This window comes from Carassius carassius, chromosome 32 (assembly GCF_963082965.1).
Source record: "Carassius carassius chromosome 32, fCarCar2.1, whole genome shotgun sequence".
Taxonomy (NCBI): Eukaryota; Metazoa; Chordata; class Actinopteri; order Cypriniformes; family Cyprinidae; genus Carassius; species Carassius carassius.
The window spans coordinates 4,512,507-4,529,822 of record NC_081786.1 but is presented as its reverse complement, the minus strand read 5'-3'; the positions used below and the strand labels follow the sequence as shown (position 1 = coordinate 4,529,822).

The 17,316-nt window shown below is 35.0% G+C and overlaps 2 protein-coding genes across 2 annotated transcripts; both read left to right on the top strand.

Annotated features, from left to right (window-relative positions):
* The first annotated feature begins 4,019 nt into the window (after window positions 1-4,019).
* On the top strand, window positions 4,020-13,148 carry snx6 (sorting nexin 6). The gene is made up of 14 exons (XM_059519917.1): window positions 4,020-4,104; window positions 4,242-4,292; window positions 5,568-5,672; window positions 5,808-5,918; window positions 7,077-7,198; window positions 7,283-7,406; window positions 7,841-7,936; window positions 8,590-8,695; window positions 9,442-9,517; window positions 9,833-9,872; window positions 10,722-10,808; window positions 11,050-11,209; window positions 12,153-12,238; window positions 12,317-13,148. The coding sequence occupies exons 1-14, from the start codon at window positions 4,099-4,101 to the stop codon at window positions 12,368-12,370; spliced, it is 1,224 nt and encodes a 407-aa protein (XP_059375900.1). The 5' UTR covers window positions 4,020-4,098; the 3' UTR covers window positions 12,371-13,148.
* A 242-nt stretch (window positions 13,149-13,390) lies between these two features.
* Window positions 13,391-17,113, top strand: eapp (e2f-associated phosphoprotein). Its single transcript, XM_059519918.1, has 6 exons — window positions 13,391-13,594; window positions 13,815-13,999; window positions 14,719-14,826; window positions 16,139-16,253; window positions 16,333-16,458; window positions 16,541-17,113. The coding sequence occupies exons 1-6, from the start codon at window positions 13,524-13,526 to the stop codon at window positions 16,857-16,859; spliced, it is 924 nt and encodes a 307-aa protein (XP_059375901.1). The 5' UTR covers window positions 13,391-13,523; the 3' UTR covers window positions 16,860-17,113.
* Window positions 17,114-17,316: the final 203 nt, after the last annotated feature.

Sequence of the window (17,316 nt, the reverse complement as noted above, 5' to 3'; positions counted from 1 at the left end):
TATTATTTATTGTAATATAATTTATTATAGTATATATAACATTTTTAATGTTCTGAGTCGAGGCTAACTTTTAAAGACTATCTGTCTATGTCTATCCATCCATCCATCCATCCATCTATCTATCCATCCATCCATCCATCCATCTATCTATTCATCTATCCATCTATCTTATTGTTCTGTCATTCCATCCATCCATCTATCTATCTATGAATCTATATCTATCTTATCATTCCATCCATCCATCTATTTTATTGTTCTGTCATTCCATCCATCCATCTATCTCGTTCTATCTATCTATCGTTCTATCTATCTGTCTGTCTATCTATCTATCTGTCGTTCTATCTATCTGTCGTTCTATCTATCTATCGTTCTATCTATCTGTCTGTATCTATCTATCGTTCTATCTATCTATCTCTATCTATCTATCTATCTATCTATCTAATGCTCTATAGATATAGATGTAAAGTCAATACAAACTTAATTCTGCTTTAGGCAATATTGAACAAACTTTACTATACTTGACAAACTTTGATTTTCTAGTTATTGAATGGTTTGTTAGTGTTTGGTTAAGCTTTTTTAGGCATGCTGATTCTAGTATACCAATCAAGTAAAGTGCTGAAGTCATTAATAGAAAATCATATACATACAGCTTTAGATTGAGTTAAAATGAGCAGCCCAGCCTCCTTCACTTCTTCTTACAGTCAGGAGGTTTCTATGAACATGGTCTTGCAGTAGATCTGGGCTTGAGGCCAGTGGCTGCTTTTCCCTTTGGAGAATCTGATCCGCAGGCAGGGAGCAATCCTCTGCTGCTCGGCGCTATTTATGGCCAGCATGCTTTTGTGTCTTGTCATCGTTGAACAAGCTTCCAAAGAGCTACAAAAGGGACGCTGGTGGACCGACTGGACAGCGGTTATAAAGAGCGGTTTTCACTCTTCAGTGAGGAAGCACGAATGAAAAGAAGGGTCTCTGTTTCAGTGAAAAACAGGGGGCTGCTCTCAAATATCACAGACCATTTTAAAATACAATGTGTACATTGTTACAAACCTAATCCCTAATACCCTCACATTAAAGCTCTCAGGGAAGGAAAGTACTGGCCTTCATCTGTGCTGTTGATTATAGTTCAGTTATGAACACACTGCAGTCTCCTCTGGGAAATTTCTAGTAGTGGTTATGAAACTAGTTCTCAGTGCATGTTGGCACATTGTGGGGGTGAACTTCTGGGTATGATATGATATTCAGCTAAAATGGGGTTAACAAGGGCAAATAGTATCTAGAGAGCAGGGTGACTGATGGCTGATGTAATACCAATATATATAATACAGTTCATAGATAGCAAATTAGATATACACAAAATGTCTTATAATAAATTGATAATGCAGAGAATAGACAAATTATCAAATTAATTATATTCTTATTGTATCATATGTTTTTTTAAATATTGTTTACTTATGTTTATTATTACTTTTGAACTGAAACACAGGTTATTGACCTTAATATGATAAGCAGTATAATAATTATATTATTAAAAAATATTATTACAATTTAAAATAACTTTTCTGTTTTAATATATTTACTCCAGTCCTCATTCCTCCAGTCTTCAGGGTCACATGATCCTTCAGAAATCATTCTAATGCTGATTTGGTGCTCAAGAAACATTTCTTATTTGAAAAATAAATAAAAATGACCCATTATTATATGTTGGCAATGATGCATAATCATGCATTAATACAGATAAACAACAGAGCAATCTCTACTCGAAAGACACCATGCAGACAGCAAGAAAAATACAAGTTTATTTACTTGCAGTCTTAAATAGTTTTAATAGTTGCATCTATTTTGGGCTCACGTAGTCAACTTATTAGTCAGATCTTTTATGTTCACCACTGCATGAAACAAAGTGCCTTTCATGTAAGCCCTGAATCTCTGTGTCTGGACAAGTGTGCTGAAAATAAACAAATGACCTCTCCTTGCTCTCCAGTAGGTTCTGTACGCTGAAAGGGTGTGTGCACTGTGCTCAGAGTATTGATAGCTTACTGCTGCAAAGCATGTGAGAGTCAGAATGTGCCACATGTTGTTAAAAACATTCACGAATACTGTCAACTAGCTTAGATGTTCCTTCTCATTTAAACTGAAAATCTGTGAGTTTAAAGGAACAGTTAAACCAAAAATGAAAATTTGCTGAAAATGTACTCACCTTCAGGCCAGATGTAGATGAGTTTGTTTCTTCATCGGAACAGAATTAGCATTACATAACTCGGACCCTCTGCAGTGATTGGGTGCCGTCAGAATGAGAGTCCAAACAGCTGATAAAAACATCACAATAATAACTTAATGTCTTGAGAAGCAAAAATCTGAATGCACAGAAATAAGCACCATTTACAAGTGAAACCAGTCCAAAAGAGTTGGACAACAAACATGGTGGTAGACTTTGATGTGAAAGGACTACATGGGACAGACTTTTTCCACTAGATGAAGGGTTATGATGTTCTATTGACTGGCATTTCATCCAGAAGCAGCAGATAATTTCATTTTCACAGATATTTCATTGCCATTTCAGTTAATAGAACTTTTTGTTCAGTTGTTTTGCAGTGGTTTGTTGTGTCTATTGCAGTGAAACATGACCTGATGAGGGCATTTCAATGTGTTATTGCATGTCACAGGGTCACAAGATTTCACTTGAGGACAAAGTTGCTCAATATGTTATTATGATGCTCACGTCTGCGATGTTGATGCTTGTATATCATTTCTCAATGTTTTGATATCCTGAGCCGGTGCAATTAATACAAGGTTATTTGATATTATATGCTTGTTAACTTTATAATGACAAGCATTTGGTGTACAGAAATCACTGTTTAACATTTTATGATGGTGGGTTTTCTGAAGGCCCAAAATTGACACTTGTTTCTGGCTGATCATTACCTAAGGTCTGTTAGTAACCGCAAACTATAACACAGGCCAAAGCAGTGAGCTGCAGTGTGGCACAGCAGAAATGATTATTCCCTTATCTGGATCTTGCCATAAAAATAATTATCCAGTAATACTGGATTATTTCAAACTCATCTAATTTGAACTAATGAATCAGTGGGGTGTTTCCGTAAGAACAGCATCACACTCCACCGGCAGATGAAGATCAGCAGTTGACTAAAGTGAGTTTGTCATCCTCTAGTGGTGAGGAATCACATCAACACACAAATATATATAAAAAAAAACACTTGACCCCTATTCTGTACAGAGTCTGTTAGTGATATAAGCTATTTATAACTTGCTTAATATGCACTAATAATAATAATCATAATAATAATCATCATCATCATAATAATTGATTTTATTTATTTATATATGTAGCCTATAACCTACATGCACATACAAATATACATGGTATATCTGATTATTAGGAAAATTAATAAGAAACCTAGAAGATATATGAACATATATATATGTACATTGCAATCAAGTAACAAATAATCATATTTAACAGTGTTTACATAGTGCGTTACAAGAGTATAATATACAATACATAACATCGGAATGTTAAGATAGCAAGAAAAAATTTATTCTATAATATTCAAATTAATATAATAACAACAACAATAATAAACGTTATTAATTTTAATATTATGGTAAAAACATTAATTTTTTGCTTAATTGTATGTGTAGAGAAAAATATAGGCTAGCCTACATAAAATATGTGAATAATAAAATAAGAAAATTAAACGAGTAAAGCCAAACCTATAATATAAAATAGATTTCAATCTAATAGTAATAATAAAACAACAACCGCAACCACGATGATAATAATAACCATTATTTATTTTATTAATATAGTACAAAACAATGTTTAAAAACTTATTCACAGGGAATATGTTTAGCCTATATGTAAACACAAATCTAAATGACGTACATTGATAACAAGAAAATTCGGAGTAAAGCCAAACAATACAAAATATATAATAATTACAATATCTAAAATGTACAATTAAAAATCAGCTAATAAATGAGCAAAGCTTTGTCGGTTTGTACTTGAAGCTCCGCCTCTCAGATCTCCTGCCCCGGTGACGTCACACACTCCGCCACATTCATACTCCACCCGCAGCAGCCATGATGGTGGGTGCTTTTCTCTTTTACTCCCTCCACCCTTGTTATTTACACCTCCAATCTTCCGATGCGTCTAATAATAACGAGCATCTGTCGTGTTTGCGGTCCGACCGTTCGTTCTGATCTCTCTGTGTGTCTCTCCACAGCAAGAAGGGCTGGACGACGGGCCCGATTTCCTCTCGGAGGAGGACAGAGGAGTAAGTTTGTTTTTCCTTTCCTCATTTCAGTGCTGTCTCTGTCCTCCTACTGTGTGCTGTGCATGTGTGTTGTGTGTGTTTTTAGTCAGAGGACGTGTGTATTACTGCTGGTGCCACTGTGGCCCAGTGTGTGTGTGTGTGTGTGTGTGTGTGTGTGTGTGTGTGTGTGTATGTGTGTGTGTGTGTGTGTCCTATTTGAGTCCGTCTGTTCACTTCCTCCTGACAAACCTCACACACACAAACCCTTGTATGCACATTTATTCTCCTTGGACTCTCTAAAAAACTAGGGCAAGAACCCACATCAAACCATTAACCATCACCTCATCCAGCTCGTTAAATAACCTTGTTAAAGTTAAAGAATAAGTCTGCCATGGAGCTGAAGGTTTACATGTTTGCATTTATGCAAATTCTCTGCTGAATATTACTTCATTAAAAAACCGTTGCTTTACATAATTATGGGGCTAATTCTTATCTGTATAAAAGTTGGCACAATGTTACTTTGTAATGTAGCATCAAATGAAACAATGTTGCTATATACAGTAGTGTTTAAATAACTTGTTTCCTAATTTTAATGCCTGGATTATTTTTATGTAGATATACTTAACAAAAAATACTGCACTGTAGCAGTGCCATGATATTTTAATGAAAAACATGCTACTGTAAGTAGTACTAAAAGGTGATTTTAACGATATGCTGTCAGTTTTGTAAGGAATATGGTTGTATAGAAATAATGTTGCATTGAAAATTAACAAACATTTACTTTAACCATAGTTTCGACCAACAAACAGTATTTACTACAGATTTTGTAACTGCGAAACTCTTTTATAGTTTATTATTATAACGTTTTAAAAATCGCATGATAATTGCCTAAAATTTCAATGCAGTGCTGTTTTGTAGGAGATTTGACATTTATTACATGTATATTGTAGTTGATGAATAACTCAGACATGAACTTTTTAGCGTTTTTAGGTTTAATGCATATATTTGTATAAGGGAAAGTGTATATTTTAGGTGCAGATGTTTCAAAGTGTTTCATCTTTGGTAACGCTGACAAATTAATTTTAGAAAATACAAATATTTAATCTTTCCTAAGGGAAAAATATTGTTAGAAATGATAATGTCTTAAACACAACAATATGCAGTATGTTTTGTAAATAGATCTTTTTGGTTTTTAGAACTTTTTGTGTAATATTTAAAAATGGATGCAGTATGATCCTCACTGTTTGAGTTTTGATTTGATTAAATTACACTGTATTTATGCAATTATTTTAATAGCCAAGGGCGGTGAATGTGGATCTTCAAACCGACGCTACACTACAGGTGGACATCTCAGACGCTCTGAGCGAGAGAGACAAGGTCAAGTTCACCGTCCATACAAAGGTACACAATGTCTAGAAATAAAAACTACCAGGATTGTGTGTTTAGAATTTCAGCTCTGCCTCCGAAATCAACTTTATGCACATGTTGTTTACCGCATTCATTTATTAAGTGTTGATTTATGTTTTTTTTTTTCAGAGCACTCTACCTAATTTCAAGCAGAATGAATTTTCAGTGGTCAGACAGCATGAAGAATTTATCTGGCTCCACGACTCGTTCGTTGAAAATGAAGAATACGCAGGTTATATCGTAAGTACTGTTAAGTGTCTTAGCATATTATAGTGTAAGTTTAGAGATGTAACAGATAGTTTGCATGTTAATTGCAAATTCGCAATCACAGGCCAGTTGTTTGCTATTATGCTAGTAATGTCATTCTTTAATTTGCTTTACACTGGACGCTTTGAACAGTATGGGTCGTACTCTCGTTTAAACACTACTTCATTATGTGTGTTCGAGAGCAAACGTTCCAGTCGCTCGCACCAAGGCTGAAATCATTGCTTAATGTCCTTTTATAGGACTGGTGTACATTACAAGGTCTGGTGCATGACAAATGCCATTTTTGTTGTAGTTCAGGTGCATGAAAAAAAAAAAAGGAAATGATCTTAGGTGCAGTTTCCATTCTGGATATATTGGTTGAAACTATTATTAAACTAGAAGAGTAAACTGACAAAATTGATGTGCGATATGCTTGATTAGTTTTCCATGTCATATCCATGGTGTTTAAAAGTTAGTTTTTTTAAAGAAATGAATCATTTTATTCTCCGAGGACACACACCCGTTTGATCAAAAGCGACAGTAAAGACATTTATAATCTTACAAACCAAAATGTTTTTGTTCGATTAATGTTCTTCTAAACCTCCTTTTCTTTAGAATCTTGAAAAATTGTTTTAGATCACAGATCTTACTAAAATATTAATCTGCACAACTGTTTTCAACATTGATAATAATAAGAAAGCAGCTAAAAATCATATTAGATTCATTTCTGAAGGATTGTGTGACACAAGACTGGTGTAATGATGCAGAAAGTTCAGCTTTGATCACTGGAATAAATGACATCTTAAAATATGTTCAAATAGAAAATTATTTTAAATTGTAAAAGTATTACAGTATTACTACAGTGTTACTGTGTTTTTAGCGTGCTGCCTTTATATTCCCTGCATTATTTTAAGCCTCAAAGAACTCTATTGCTATCTGATTTAATATAGTTTCATCTGAAATATTCTGATTAATACTCAACAAACAAAGAGTCCTGGCACTGACTGCCATTTACAATATCATCAAAGCAAGCCTGAATTATTTATAGCACTTTGCATTAGGCTCAGCAGTGTGAGCGAATGATAATCCCAGAGTCTCATTAGCAGCAGTTTTGAGAGTCCTAATGAAACTTGAATATCTCTTTCCCTGTAGATTCCTCCTGCTCCTCCGAAACCAGATTTTGATGCATCTCGGGAGAAACTTCAGAAGCTGGGTGAAGGTGAAGGATCTATGACCAAGGAGGAGTTCACGAAGATGAAACAGGAGCTGGAGGCGTGAGTAGATCGTCTTTGTTTATGATTGTTAGTGCATTGTTAGTTGCATGACTTCATTATTAATAATATGAAAATGTGTTGCAGTGAATATCTGGCCATCTTCAAGAAGACCGTGGCAATGCATGAGGTCTTTCTGTGCCGTGTAGCTGCCCACCCCGTCCTGCGCAAAGACTTGAACTTCCACGTTTTCTTAGAGTACAACCAAGACGTAAGTGTGCCATTGTTAACTTTGACATTATTGTTCTAAAATGTTTGGGAAATTGTAAGTGCAAGTACAATACTGTTTTTAATCATTGCTTTTATTATGCATGTTATTATTTACTTTGTTTTAAGGCAATGAATAAAGGAATTTAATTGTTCATTTTGTCCCCAAAGAATTCAAAATATTAAATGTTACTTGAAATCTCCTTTAATAATTTTTCTCGTATTGATTTGAAACTTGGACACAAACCAAAATAACAAGTGAATAAGTCTGACATCAGTGCAAAGAGCAGATGAAATTGTGCAAAGCAAACCAGAAGAATTCAATTGAATATTTTGAAGCCAGAAATGCAAGTGTCATTCTCAGTAGAAATTAAAAAAAGATTTTAAAAGAGCATTTGATTGTTCATTTTGCCTTAGATTTCTCACTTGTAATTACAGCTGAGTGTACGAGGGAAAAACAAGAAGGAAAAGCTGGAGGATTTCTTCAAGAACGTGGTGAAGTCTGCAGATGGGGTTCTTGTGGCTGGAGTGAAGGTCAGTTCAGTCTGAGGTCTTCTTCCCATGTCAGGTGACTTGTTTTTTTTTATGCGACTCTGCTGCAGAAATTAAGGGGTGGAGAGAGAGAGGCCACGACGTCAGCCACCTTTTTGAGCAATGATTTACTTTGGCTTGAACTTCTCTGTGTTTAGCTGTAGGTTGGAAGATGGTTTATGACTCCCTGGTGAACGCTTCGCTAGAAGTGGAATGCACAGTGGTCAAAACCAAAAATAAAGGCAAAAATGCACTATGGTACAAATGTTTAGGGTTGCAAGAACTTGCACATCAAACCACACAGTAAAACAGTAATAATGGGAAATATGATTCCAATTTAAAATGTTTACTTTTTAAATATATTTCAGAATGTAATGAATTCCTCCTGTGATGAAAAGCTGAATTTCCAGTTTCTAACGATCCTTCAGAAATCATTGTAATATTCTGATTTGATGCTCAAGAAACATGATTCCAGATTCTTTGATGAATCAGGTTGAAAAGTTCAAAAGAACAGCGTTCATTTGAAATAGAAATCTTCTGTAATAAATATTTAGATTTTAAAACATGTCCATGTCCTTATGTTTCATCATGAGCTTCACTTCTTTATGTCTTGGCACTTTACTGAACAGTCTGTTTATTTCTTTTTTTTATATCAGGACGTTGATGATTTCTTTGAACACGAGAAGACGTTCCTTTTAGAGTACCACAACCGCGTCAAAGACTCATCTGCCAAATCTGATCGAATGATCAGGTCTCACAAAAGTACGTTTCTCTTCTTTTATGGGTGAATTTGTCACACATTTGTAAATGCTTCTGGCTCACATGACAATGCAGCATCAAGGATAAGACAAGGTCAAAGGTCTTCAGTCACTGGAAGCGTGTTTTATAAATCTAAATGACAGTAGTGCCCCAACCGACAGCATTTCAGATATACTCTTAAAAACAAAACAAAGCTGTTTTAGCATTGTGCTTTTCATCTGGTCTAAGGTTAATTTCACACTTCATTCAGTGTGTCAAAGCTATGAACTGTAAATAAGCTCATCATGTTTTGCAGTATTTGGTTCTGTTTGTGTTCATCATTAATTTGCCTGGAAAGGTTGGTTCTCTCTGTTAGCAGTGATAACAGGAAATTCAGAAGCGGTACATAATACTGCTTAGTCGGACAGTGTCTCATTTACCAGGAAGCCTGTGAATGTCAAGTGGCTCAATTGACTTTTTAAAACTCAGTCAAATGTATTTGATGACATGCAATATATTATGTAAAATTATCTGAATAATATTTTTTAGATTTCAATGCAGCACTTTCCGTTCAGAAATGTGTTTTGGTCATTTGCATAATTTTTTTGAATCAAGCGTCTGTCCGATTCAGAGTCAAATGTTTTGTCTTTCCCTTGTGTGGCATGAGTCTTATTGCCACAACACTGAAACATGATCTGGATGAGCAGAATGCTGTGAAATGCCCTGACAGCACTGCCTCATCTAGAGAGCTAACAGGATGTGTGTTTCAGATGCGGCCGACGATATCAACAGAATCGCCTCCACACTGTACACCTTAGGAACCCAGGACTCCACAGATCTGTGCAAGTACGCCAGTGTTTCCCATGTAGCTCTCCACTGAATGCATGTTTTTTTCCATGTAAACACATGCTTTAGATGGACGTGTTTGACCGTTTCATTTGCGTCTCACAACTGCTTCAGCATATTGTGTGTGAGAAGGCATTCTGAGAACACAGCAGTCAAGTTACAATACGTTCAACTTTTAAAAAGCATGAGGTTTTTTTCCATTCCACTACCAGCATCTCATGTTTTTCAAAGCAAAATGCATTCTGTGTATGGCCCAGGGTGAATGGAGTCAAGGCTTTGACTAGCTTTTTTTGTTTTTTTTTCCCTCATAAACAGATTTTTCCTGAAAGTATCAGAGCTTTTTGAGAAAACACGGGTAAGTGCTTCCAGTTTTATAACATCATTTTATCATAGATGCTTTTTGATATAAAGTGGTCAAAGCCCTAATTTAAACCAGGAAATATTTAAATAGTTTTAAAACTAAGAAACATTGACATAGTAACATTTTACAATAAAATATATGGTTTAACTAACAATGAACAACATATTTACAGCTTTTATCAATTTTTGTTTATGTTAGTTAATAAAGTACAGTTATTATTTGTTTCAGTTTACAGCGCAGTGAAATTAATATTAATAAATAAAACTTTTCATTTTAAATGCATTAGCATTCATTGTAAGGTCAAGTTAAAAATCAGAAGTTAATTTGTGTTTTTTTGTATACTACATATGTTTATTTAAATTTAGAATTTGCTTTTATTTTTAGATTTAGATTTTTTTTTTGGATTCTGTATTTTTTATATTTACAAATTTTAGTACTTCATCCTAAAATGATTTGATGCCAAGACATTTCAAATTTTTAGATTTTTGTTTTTAAAGTTAGTTTTTTATTAATTTATTTCAGCTTTTTTTCAATTACCAAAAAAAAAAGGTTATTTTGAATGGTTTTGGTTTTAGAGAATGCCACTATACTTAACTAATGTTTATAAATGAGGCCATAAAAGTTGAAATGTGACATTGCTTCATTCTTCTAATAAAGTTTATACAAAAATGACTTTTCCAAAATGTTGTGACTGCCTTACTCTCTAAGGTGAAGAAGAGTTCATTTGGTGTCAGTCGAAGCTCAGCAGTTTGTATCAAGAAGGCAGAATTTGATGAATCAGAGAGTTAGGGGTTGTAAAGTCACTCACCTCTTCCTCTCCATTCTTTTCTGTTTCCTGTGCAGAAAATTGAAGCGCGTGTGGCGGCCGATGAGGATTTGAAACTTGCAGACTTGTTGAAGTACTACCTCAGAGAGTCGCAAGCCGCTAAGGTAGAGCCGTGTGGTCAGCATGTTGAACTCATTAGAGGGCTTTCTTACATTAGCCAGTGATTTGTTGCAGTGTAATTAAGCTACAGAAGTGATTCTGACCTGACTTTCCAAAGCAGAACAGTGACCTCTTCAGATTCAGTTTAAGACCGGATTCATTGACTACTGTTCAAAGTTATTGCTTCCTGACCCAGTTTAAAATGCTTTTATTCTTTCTTTGTAAATTGCATTATCTCTTCCACAGGACCTCCTGTACAGACGAGGAAGAGCATTAGTTGATTATGAGAATGCTAATAAAGCTCTGGATAAAGCCCGAGCTAAAAACAAGGACGTCCTACAAGCTGAAACCACACAGCAAGTGTGCTGTCAGAAGTTTGAGAAAATCTCTGAATCTGCAAAACAAGGTACTTCATCTGTATCATTCAAAGTAATTTGAGTACAAAAAATATGATTTTACGCTCTTTCCTAACCAGACTCAATGTAATACAACTTGCTCTTCTTCTAAACTGGCACAGACAATTGCCATTTGTTGATTGCTTGGTTTTAATAGCTGTCACACTAGTTGGCTCCACCCACCGTTATATGTCATTGGTCCAAAAATTAAACTTCTCAGATCTGATTGTCATTTTACACTAGGGCTGAATGATCAAAATAAACCTGAAATCAATGTAAATTGTGATATTGCTTAATGTTATTATCAAATTGCTACTATAAAAATCTGCTATTGCTATTTTTAAAAGGCTGTGGTTTAATTAAATTTCTGCAAAGCGTATTTTAGAGTGAAGCGTGCAAGAAAATACAACGTGTTTATTTTATGCTGATAAATTGCAACAGCAATATTTATTTGTTTAATGTTTTTTAACATTAAATATTTTAATAAATAAATAATATAAATTAAAATAAAAAATAGTGTATATATATATATATATATATATATATATATATATATATATATACATATATAATTTTTAGTCATGTTGATTGATCAATGCATTTAAATACAACATTTTGGACCAAATTGTGCTGCCCTGCAAGTGAGGAATTTTTTTTTTTATTTTTTTACATTTTTCACAATCTAATTTAGTTCACTTCACTTTCTTTGAAAATTGTATTCCCCAAATCCTGCTGGTCTACTTTTGCATTTAATTTGGACAAATAACTGTGTTCAGACGAGGTGTTAATGTGGAAATGACCTCGATGTTAAATTGTTATGTGGCTTATTGCATTTAACCTCGGATTGCTCCAGGGAGGTTGTCTGTTTATTAAAATTCCTGGGAATCACTTTGGATAAAAGCATCTGCTTACGGTTATTTGCTCACTAAATATTAACACTTGTGTTCCATTTAGAACTGATAGATTTCAAGACACGGCGAGTAGCAGCGTTCAGGAAGAACTTGGTGGAACTGGCCGAGCTGGAACTCAAACATGCCAAGGTTTCCATTCACTTTCTACTCTGACTCTCAATGATGTCAAATCCACACATTGTGTATTCACATTATCTCTCTCTCCAGGGGAATCTACAGTTGCTGCAGAGCTGTCTGGGGGTCCTGAAAGGAGACACTTAGGTTCTGGAGCCAGGTTCCCCATATAGGGCTTTCCCTGCTTTGGTCTCGTCTTCATTTGGAAGATGGAGGAGAGAACATACCTGTGGTCAGTTTGTCTAAAGAGACGTCTGTACTTACCACCACCAGAGACACCATACTCCCTCCACAACCCCCCTAAAGTGAGGCAGTCCACTGTGGAAGATCACCTGATCCACACCGCACAACATATACGAGTTCTTCATTTAATCACACATTTTTAACCTTTAATTGTTAATCGTTTTCCATGGGATTCGCTACATCATTCTGGTTTCAGCATTTTTTGTCCCGTTTGTTTTGTATCACTCGTTTTTTTGTTTTCTCTGTTGTAATCTTATAAGTTAGTTTTGGTGATCTGTGTGTGGATGCTGCTCTGATATCTTGTTCAAGTTGAGCTGATTGTTATTACAGTTAAAGTGTATGGTCACTCAAAGCCTTGTACATGTGTTAGTTTTCATCGTATAGCTGTGAATCATCGTAATCAGACTAGTTTATTCCTCTTTTTTTTCATTCCTAACAAATGTTTCAGTATGTTTGCCTTAAAATGTAGATTAATATGACATTGTTAAAAAGAAATCATACATGGATGCATTTTTTCCCTCCAGACTTTTTAAGTACACTGTATATGAATGTTGTTTTCTTTTTCACAATATGTGACCAAAGCTTCCATTTATTCAGATGGAGGAATGCTGACATAAACGCTGATAACAATGAGAAAATGACCATGAATATAACAAAAAATAAATGATGCTGTTTACTTTAACTGAGATTCTTTTTTTAATGTCAACACAAAAGCTGATGGTTTGAATTAATAGACTATATAAATAAAGCAAAATAATTGTTTATGTGTAAAATGGGATTTTTTTAATACAATCGAGCAGCCGCTTTCGAATCCTTAGAATGGAGAACTTGAAATAGCCTTTATTAAATATAAAAATGACGTGACGTAATAATGGCGATTTTGAATAGTTAAATTTTCATCTTTTTAACGGCTTTTATTTTGATAGCTTTATTTTGAAGTCACAAAGCGTGACACGGAAATGTTTCATAACTTACGTTCTGCTGCTGAAGTGAAGCCAAAACGCGTTTTATCCATACACTGTTTTATCTTCATAGTTTTTTACTCGAAATTAGAAGAATGAACCGAAAAGATGATTATGATTCATATGAGATTGAAGAGCCGAGTGATGAGGAAGGAGCCGAAAGCAGGTAAACAACATAAAACAATCTCTGTAATGTAAACAAACAAATGTGAACATCAATATTAGGGTATGTATTTTACTTTATAGGCTTTATAGTTATACTTTGGTGTTAGTATACATGATTATTTAGTCTAATTCCTTTCGAGACGAGTTGTAAACATGAACACCATAAATGCTCTTCAGAGATCAGATTGATACAGTGTTTCTGCTCGGTTTAACCCCCTCAGTTCTGAAGATGAGCTGGATGTTCTTCTCCACGGGACTCCAGATCAGAAGAAGAAGCTGATCAGAGAGTATCTGACGGGGGAGAGCGAGTCCTCCAGCGGGGACGAGTTTGAGAAGGAGATGGAGGCCGAGCTCAGCAGCACCATGAAGAGCCTGGAGTACAGCTGGACTGCATCTTCAGCTGCAGGTTTCACAAAAACACCTGCAATCATCAGTGTTTCAGTTCAATTCAAGTTTATTTCTATAGCGCTTTTTACGATACAAATCGTTGCAAAGCAACTTTACAGAAAATTAAGTTTTTACAATATTTAGTAGTAGCTTATAAGTGGTGACTTAATGTGCATATGACAGGAATTTTTCAGAAAAATTAATACAAGACGTAGTCAACCAGACGATGAACATTATTAACAGCAATTATAATGTTATTGCATAGTAAGTAGCAATATTTGTTAGTTCTGTATGTTGTTTCAGGGTTGGCATCATCTGGGGTCCTTTGAGGGGTTAGCATCATCTCTTCTCAGGTGTTCTGGATCCAGAGAAACAAATAGAGACATCATTAGCGTAGCTGCTGTTCTAATCAAGTAAAATTAATTAGTTTAACCCAAGCTAAAGAATAGTAATGCGCATTTGATCAAATACAACTGCAGTCACAAATTATGAGATGTATTAGTCGAATGCTTGGCGAAAGAGATGTTTTTAATCTAGATTTAAACAGAGAGAGTGTGTCTGAACCCTGAACATAATCAGGAAGGCTATTCCAGAGTTTAGGAGCCAAATGCGAACGAGCTCTACATCCTTTAGTGGACTTTGCTATCCTAGGAACTACCAACTTTCAGTGTTACAATTTAAATGTAACATTTATAACAGTAAATAAACTCAAGTTATAATTTAATGTTTAATGTACAGGTCAAACATCTGGGACCGGTGACTGCACTTCCACAGCGAACAAGCAACAGACTCAGGAGTATGACAGCATTTACTTCGACTCAGATGAAGATGAAGATGGCACAGCTGGTAATTATTTAAAATAAAATAAAAAGTCTATTGTACAACAAGAATATAAGTTTTTAATATGAACACATTTGAGATCACAATTTTTTTTCAGTTCCTCTTAAAATAAAGTTTTATTTAAATGGTTTTGAAAATGAACACTATCAAAGTTTGAATTACATAGAGATGTTCAGTTCATAACAATGAATATCTATCCATGTGGTCAACCTTTAAAAGTAGGGTTTAATTTAGATGGTATTATTTATATATTTTTTCAAAAAAAATAATCTGAGCAACATATTTTCTACAGCTGTATTTTTTTCAAGCGTTTTTGAGACAGAATGTATCAATAGTTACCAACAATGCAATACCTGATTTTGATAATGACATCAAGTTTGGTGTTTTTATTCAAAGCAAAGGATTTACATTTTTCTGTAATAGTATTTTGATTATAGGTCAGTTTTATTTAGATTTTGTGGCATTTGAAAAATCCTTCAGCTCATACACATTCTTTGGTTTTCCAGCATCTTGAACCCTTTCCCTTTCCTTTTACCCTGTGTCATTTTACTTTATTACACAGAACTTAATTTCTGAACTTATTTGTTTTACTTTCTTTATATGTATTGGATTACTTGGATTGTTACTGACATCTGGTGAAAATTTCATGTCAACAGCATCTTTAAAAATATATTTACTGAGAAAAATGGTGTGGTGTTCAATACTTATTTTACCTGATGTATGTATGTATATGTATGTATGTATGTATGTAGATATATATTAGGGGTTTAACGACTTCTGTTTTTTTTATGTAATGAAAGTTGAGTCGATGTTGACTAGTTGCTGATGACGTCATTAATGAACAAATAAGCCTGATCGTGGAGCTGAGACTCAAACACCTTGTGTGGCATATGAGACAAGCGCTGCCACCCTGTTTGGAAACAGAGCATAAATGTGGAAGTCCTTCAAAGATTTCTTATCCTGTTGCGCCCTCTATAGGACCAGCGACTTAAGGCTCATGGCAGAGCATTGAAGTCTGTGCAGTCGCTGCAACCCCTATTATATGTGTTTGTGTGTGTATATATAGATAATTTTTAGATTTACATTTATATTGTTTGTGTGATAGTCTGTTATTACCTTTTTGTGTATTTTTGGAGCCTATATGCTGACTTTTTTTGTCTTCATTATCACTATTTTTTGTTGAGCACCCAGTTTAAGAGTGATGAGCGTGCTTTTGTTTTGACTTTGTTTTTGTGTTCAACGATAATGTGTAATGTTGTGAAGCAGCGTAATAAAGGGTAAATAATTTATCTTAATATGGGTTTCTATGCTGTATCAGGCAGCTCTCAAGGTCTGAAGAGGAAGCAGCGCTCTGTTCTCACAAACGATGAGCTGTTATACGACCCAGACAAGGATGATCGCGACCAGGCTTGGGTGGATGCAAAAAGAAAAGCGTAGGTTTTTGTCACTAAAAAATGTAAGTTATAACAAAAGGTTGTGACATTCATAGCTTATTTCCATTTTTTGATACAGATACAGAAATCAGAGGCGGCTGCCACCATCAGCGGACAGAAGAAACAAACCACACACTGTTCCTAGCAGTGATGCTGTCCTCAACTGTCCTGCCTGTATGACCACCTTATGCCTGGACTGTCAAAGGTACGGTCACATTCAGTTCATATTGCACTGTGATCATCTCTGAAGATTATTTCCTATGTCTAAATGACTTCTCAACCCACAGGCATGAGAGATATCGGACGCAGTACAGAGCCATGTTTGTGATGAACTGCACAGTCAACAAAGAGGAAGTGCTGCGCTATAAAACCCCCAATAAGAGAAAACAGAACCGGCAGAGGAAGAAGGCCCGTCGGGAGACCACGTCCACATCTACAGAGGCTGAAATGGAGTCAAGTGCAGGTCTGACTGATGCACGATTGGCAGGAATGGATGAAGAAGAGATATATCACTCAGTCAAGTGCACAGAATGCTCCACTGAAGTGGCAGTGTATGATAAAGATGAGGTGTATCATTTCTTCAACATCCTAGCAAGTCACTGCTAAGGACATCTACTGGACTTATAAATACAATCCACATGTTTTGGTGGGTTTGATGATGCGCATCACCAGGCAACTTTGCTGTAAAGTACATGGAGAGTGAGAGAGAGAAAAAAAATTTGGGGGAAAGGAATAGGACTAGACATTTAATTTTATTTATAGGGTTTGTATATTCTGTAAAATGTAAACACTTTCATGCGATCCACTTCCTGTAAATGACATCTAATATTTCCATAAAAGTTGTTCTGTTGCCTCTCAGATATATTCTTCTCTTTTATTAAGTTGTATTTTTACACAAAGGAGAGGGCATGGAAATTATTCAAATTAAACAGAAGTGACATTGCTGCAAAAAGCATTTAGCTAAGCACTTAATGTGCTCTAAACAGTGTCATTTGAATAATTGTTTTCATTTTGAATTAATAGAACATTTAATTCAAATCAAATATTAGCACGCCGATATTAA

Excerpts from the sequence above, each read along its gene's own strand:
- snx6 (XM_059519917.1), top strand. Across the intron at positions 5,673-5,807 it reads AGTTCACCGTCCATACAAAG|AGCACTCTACCTAATTTCAA; the intron begins GTACACAATGTC and ends TTTTTTTTTCAG. Across the intron at positions 10,809-11,049 it reads GAGAGTCGCAAGCCGCTAAG|GACCTCCTGTACAGACGAGG; the intron begins GTAGAGCCGTGT and ends TCTCTTCCACAG.
- eapp (XM_059519918.1), top strand. The coding sequence starts at position 13,524 with ATGAACCGAAAAGATGATTATGATTCATATGAGATTGAAGAGCCGAGT. Across the intron at positions 14,827-16,138 it reads AGATGAAGATGGCACAGCTG|GCAGCTCTCAAGGTCTGAAG; the intron begins GTAATTATTTAA and ends ATGCTGTATCAG. Across the intron at positions 16,459-16,540 it reads TTATGCCTGGACTGTCAAAG|GCATGAGAGATATCGGACGC; the intron begins GTACGGTCACAT and ends CTCAACCCACAG.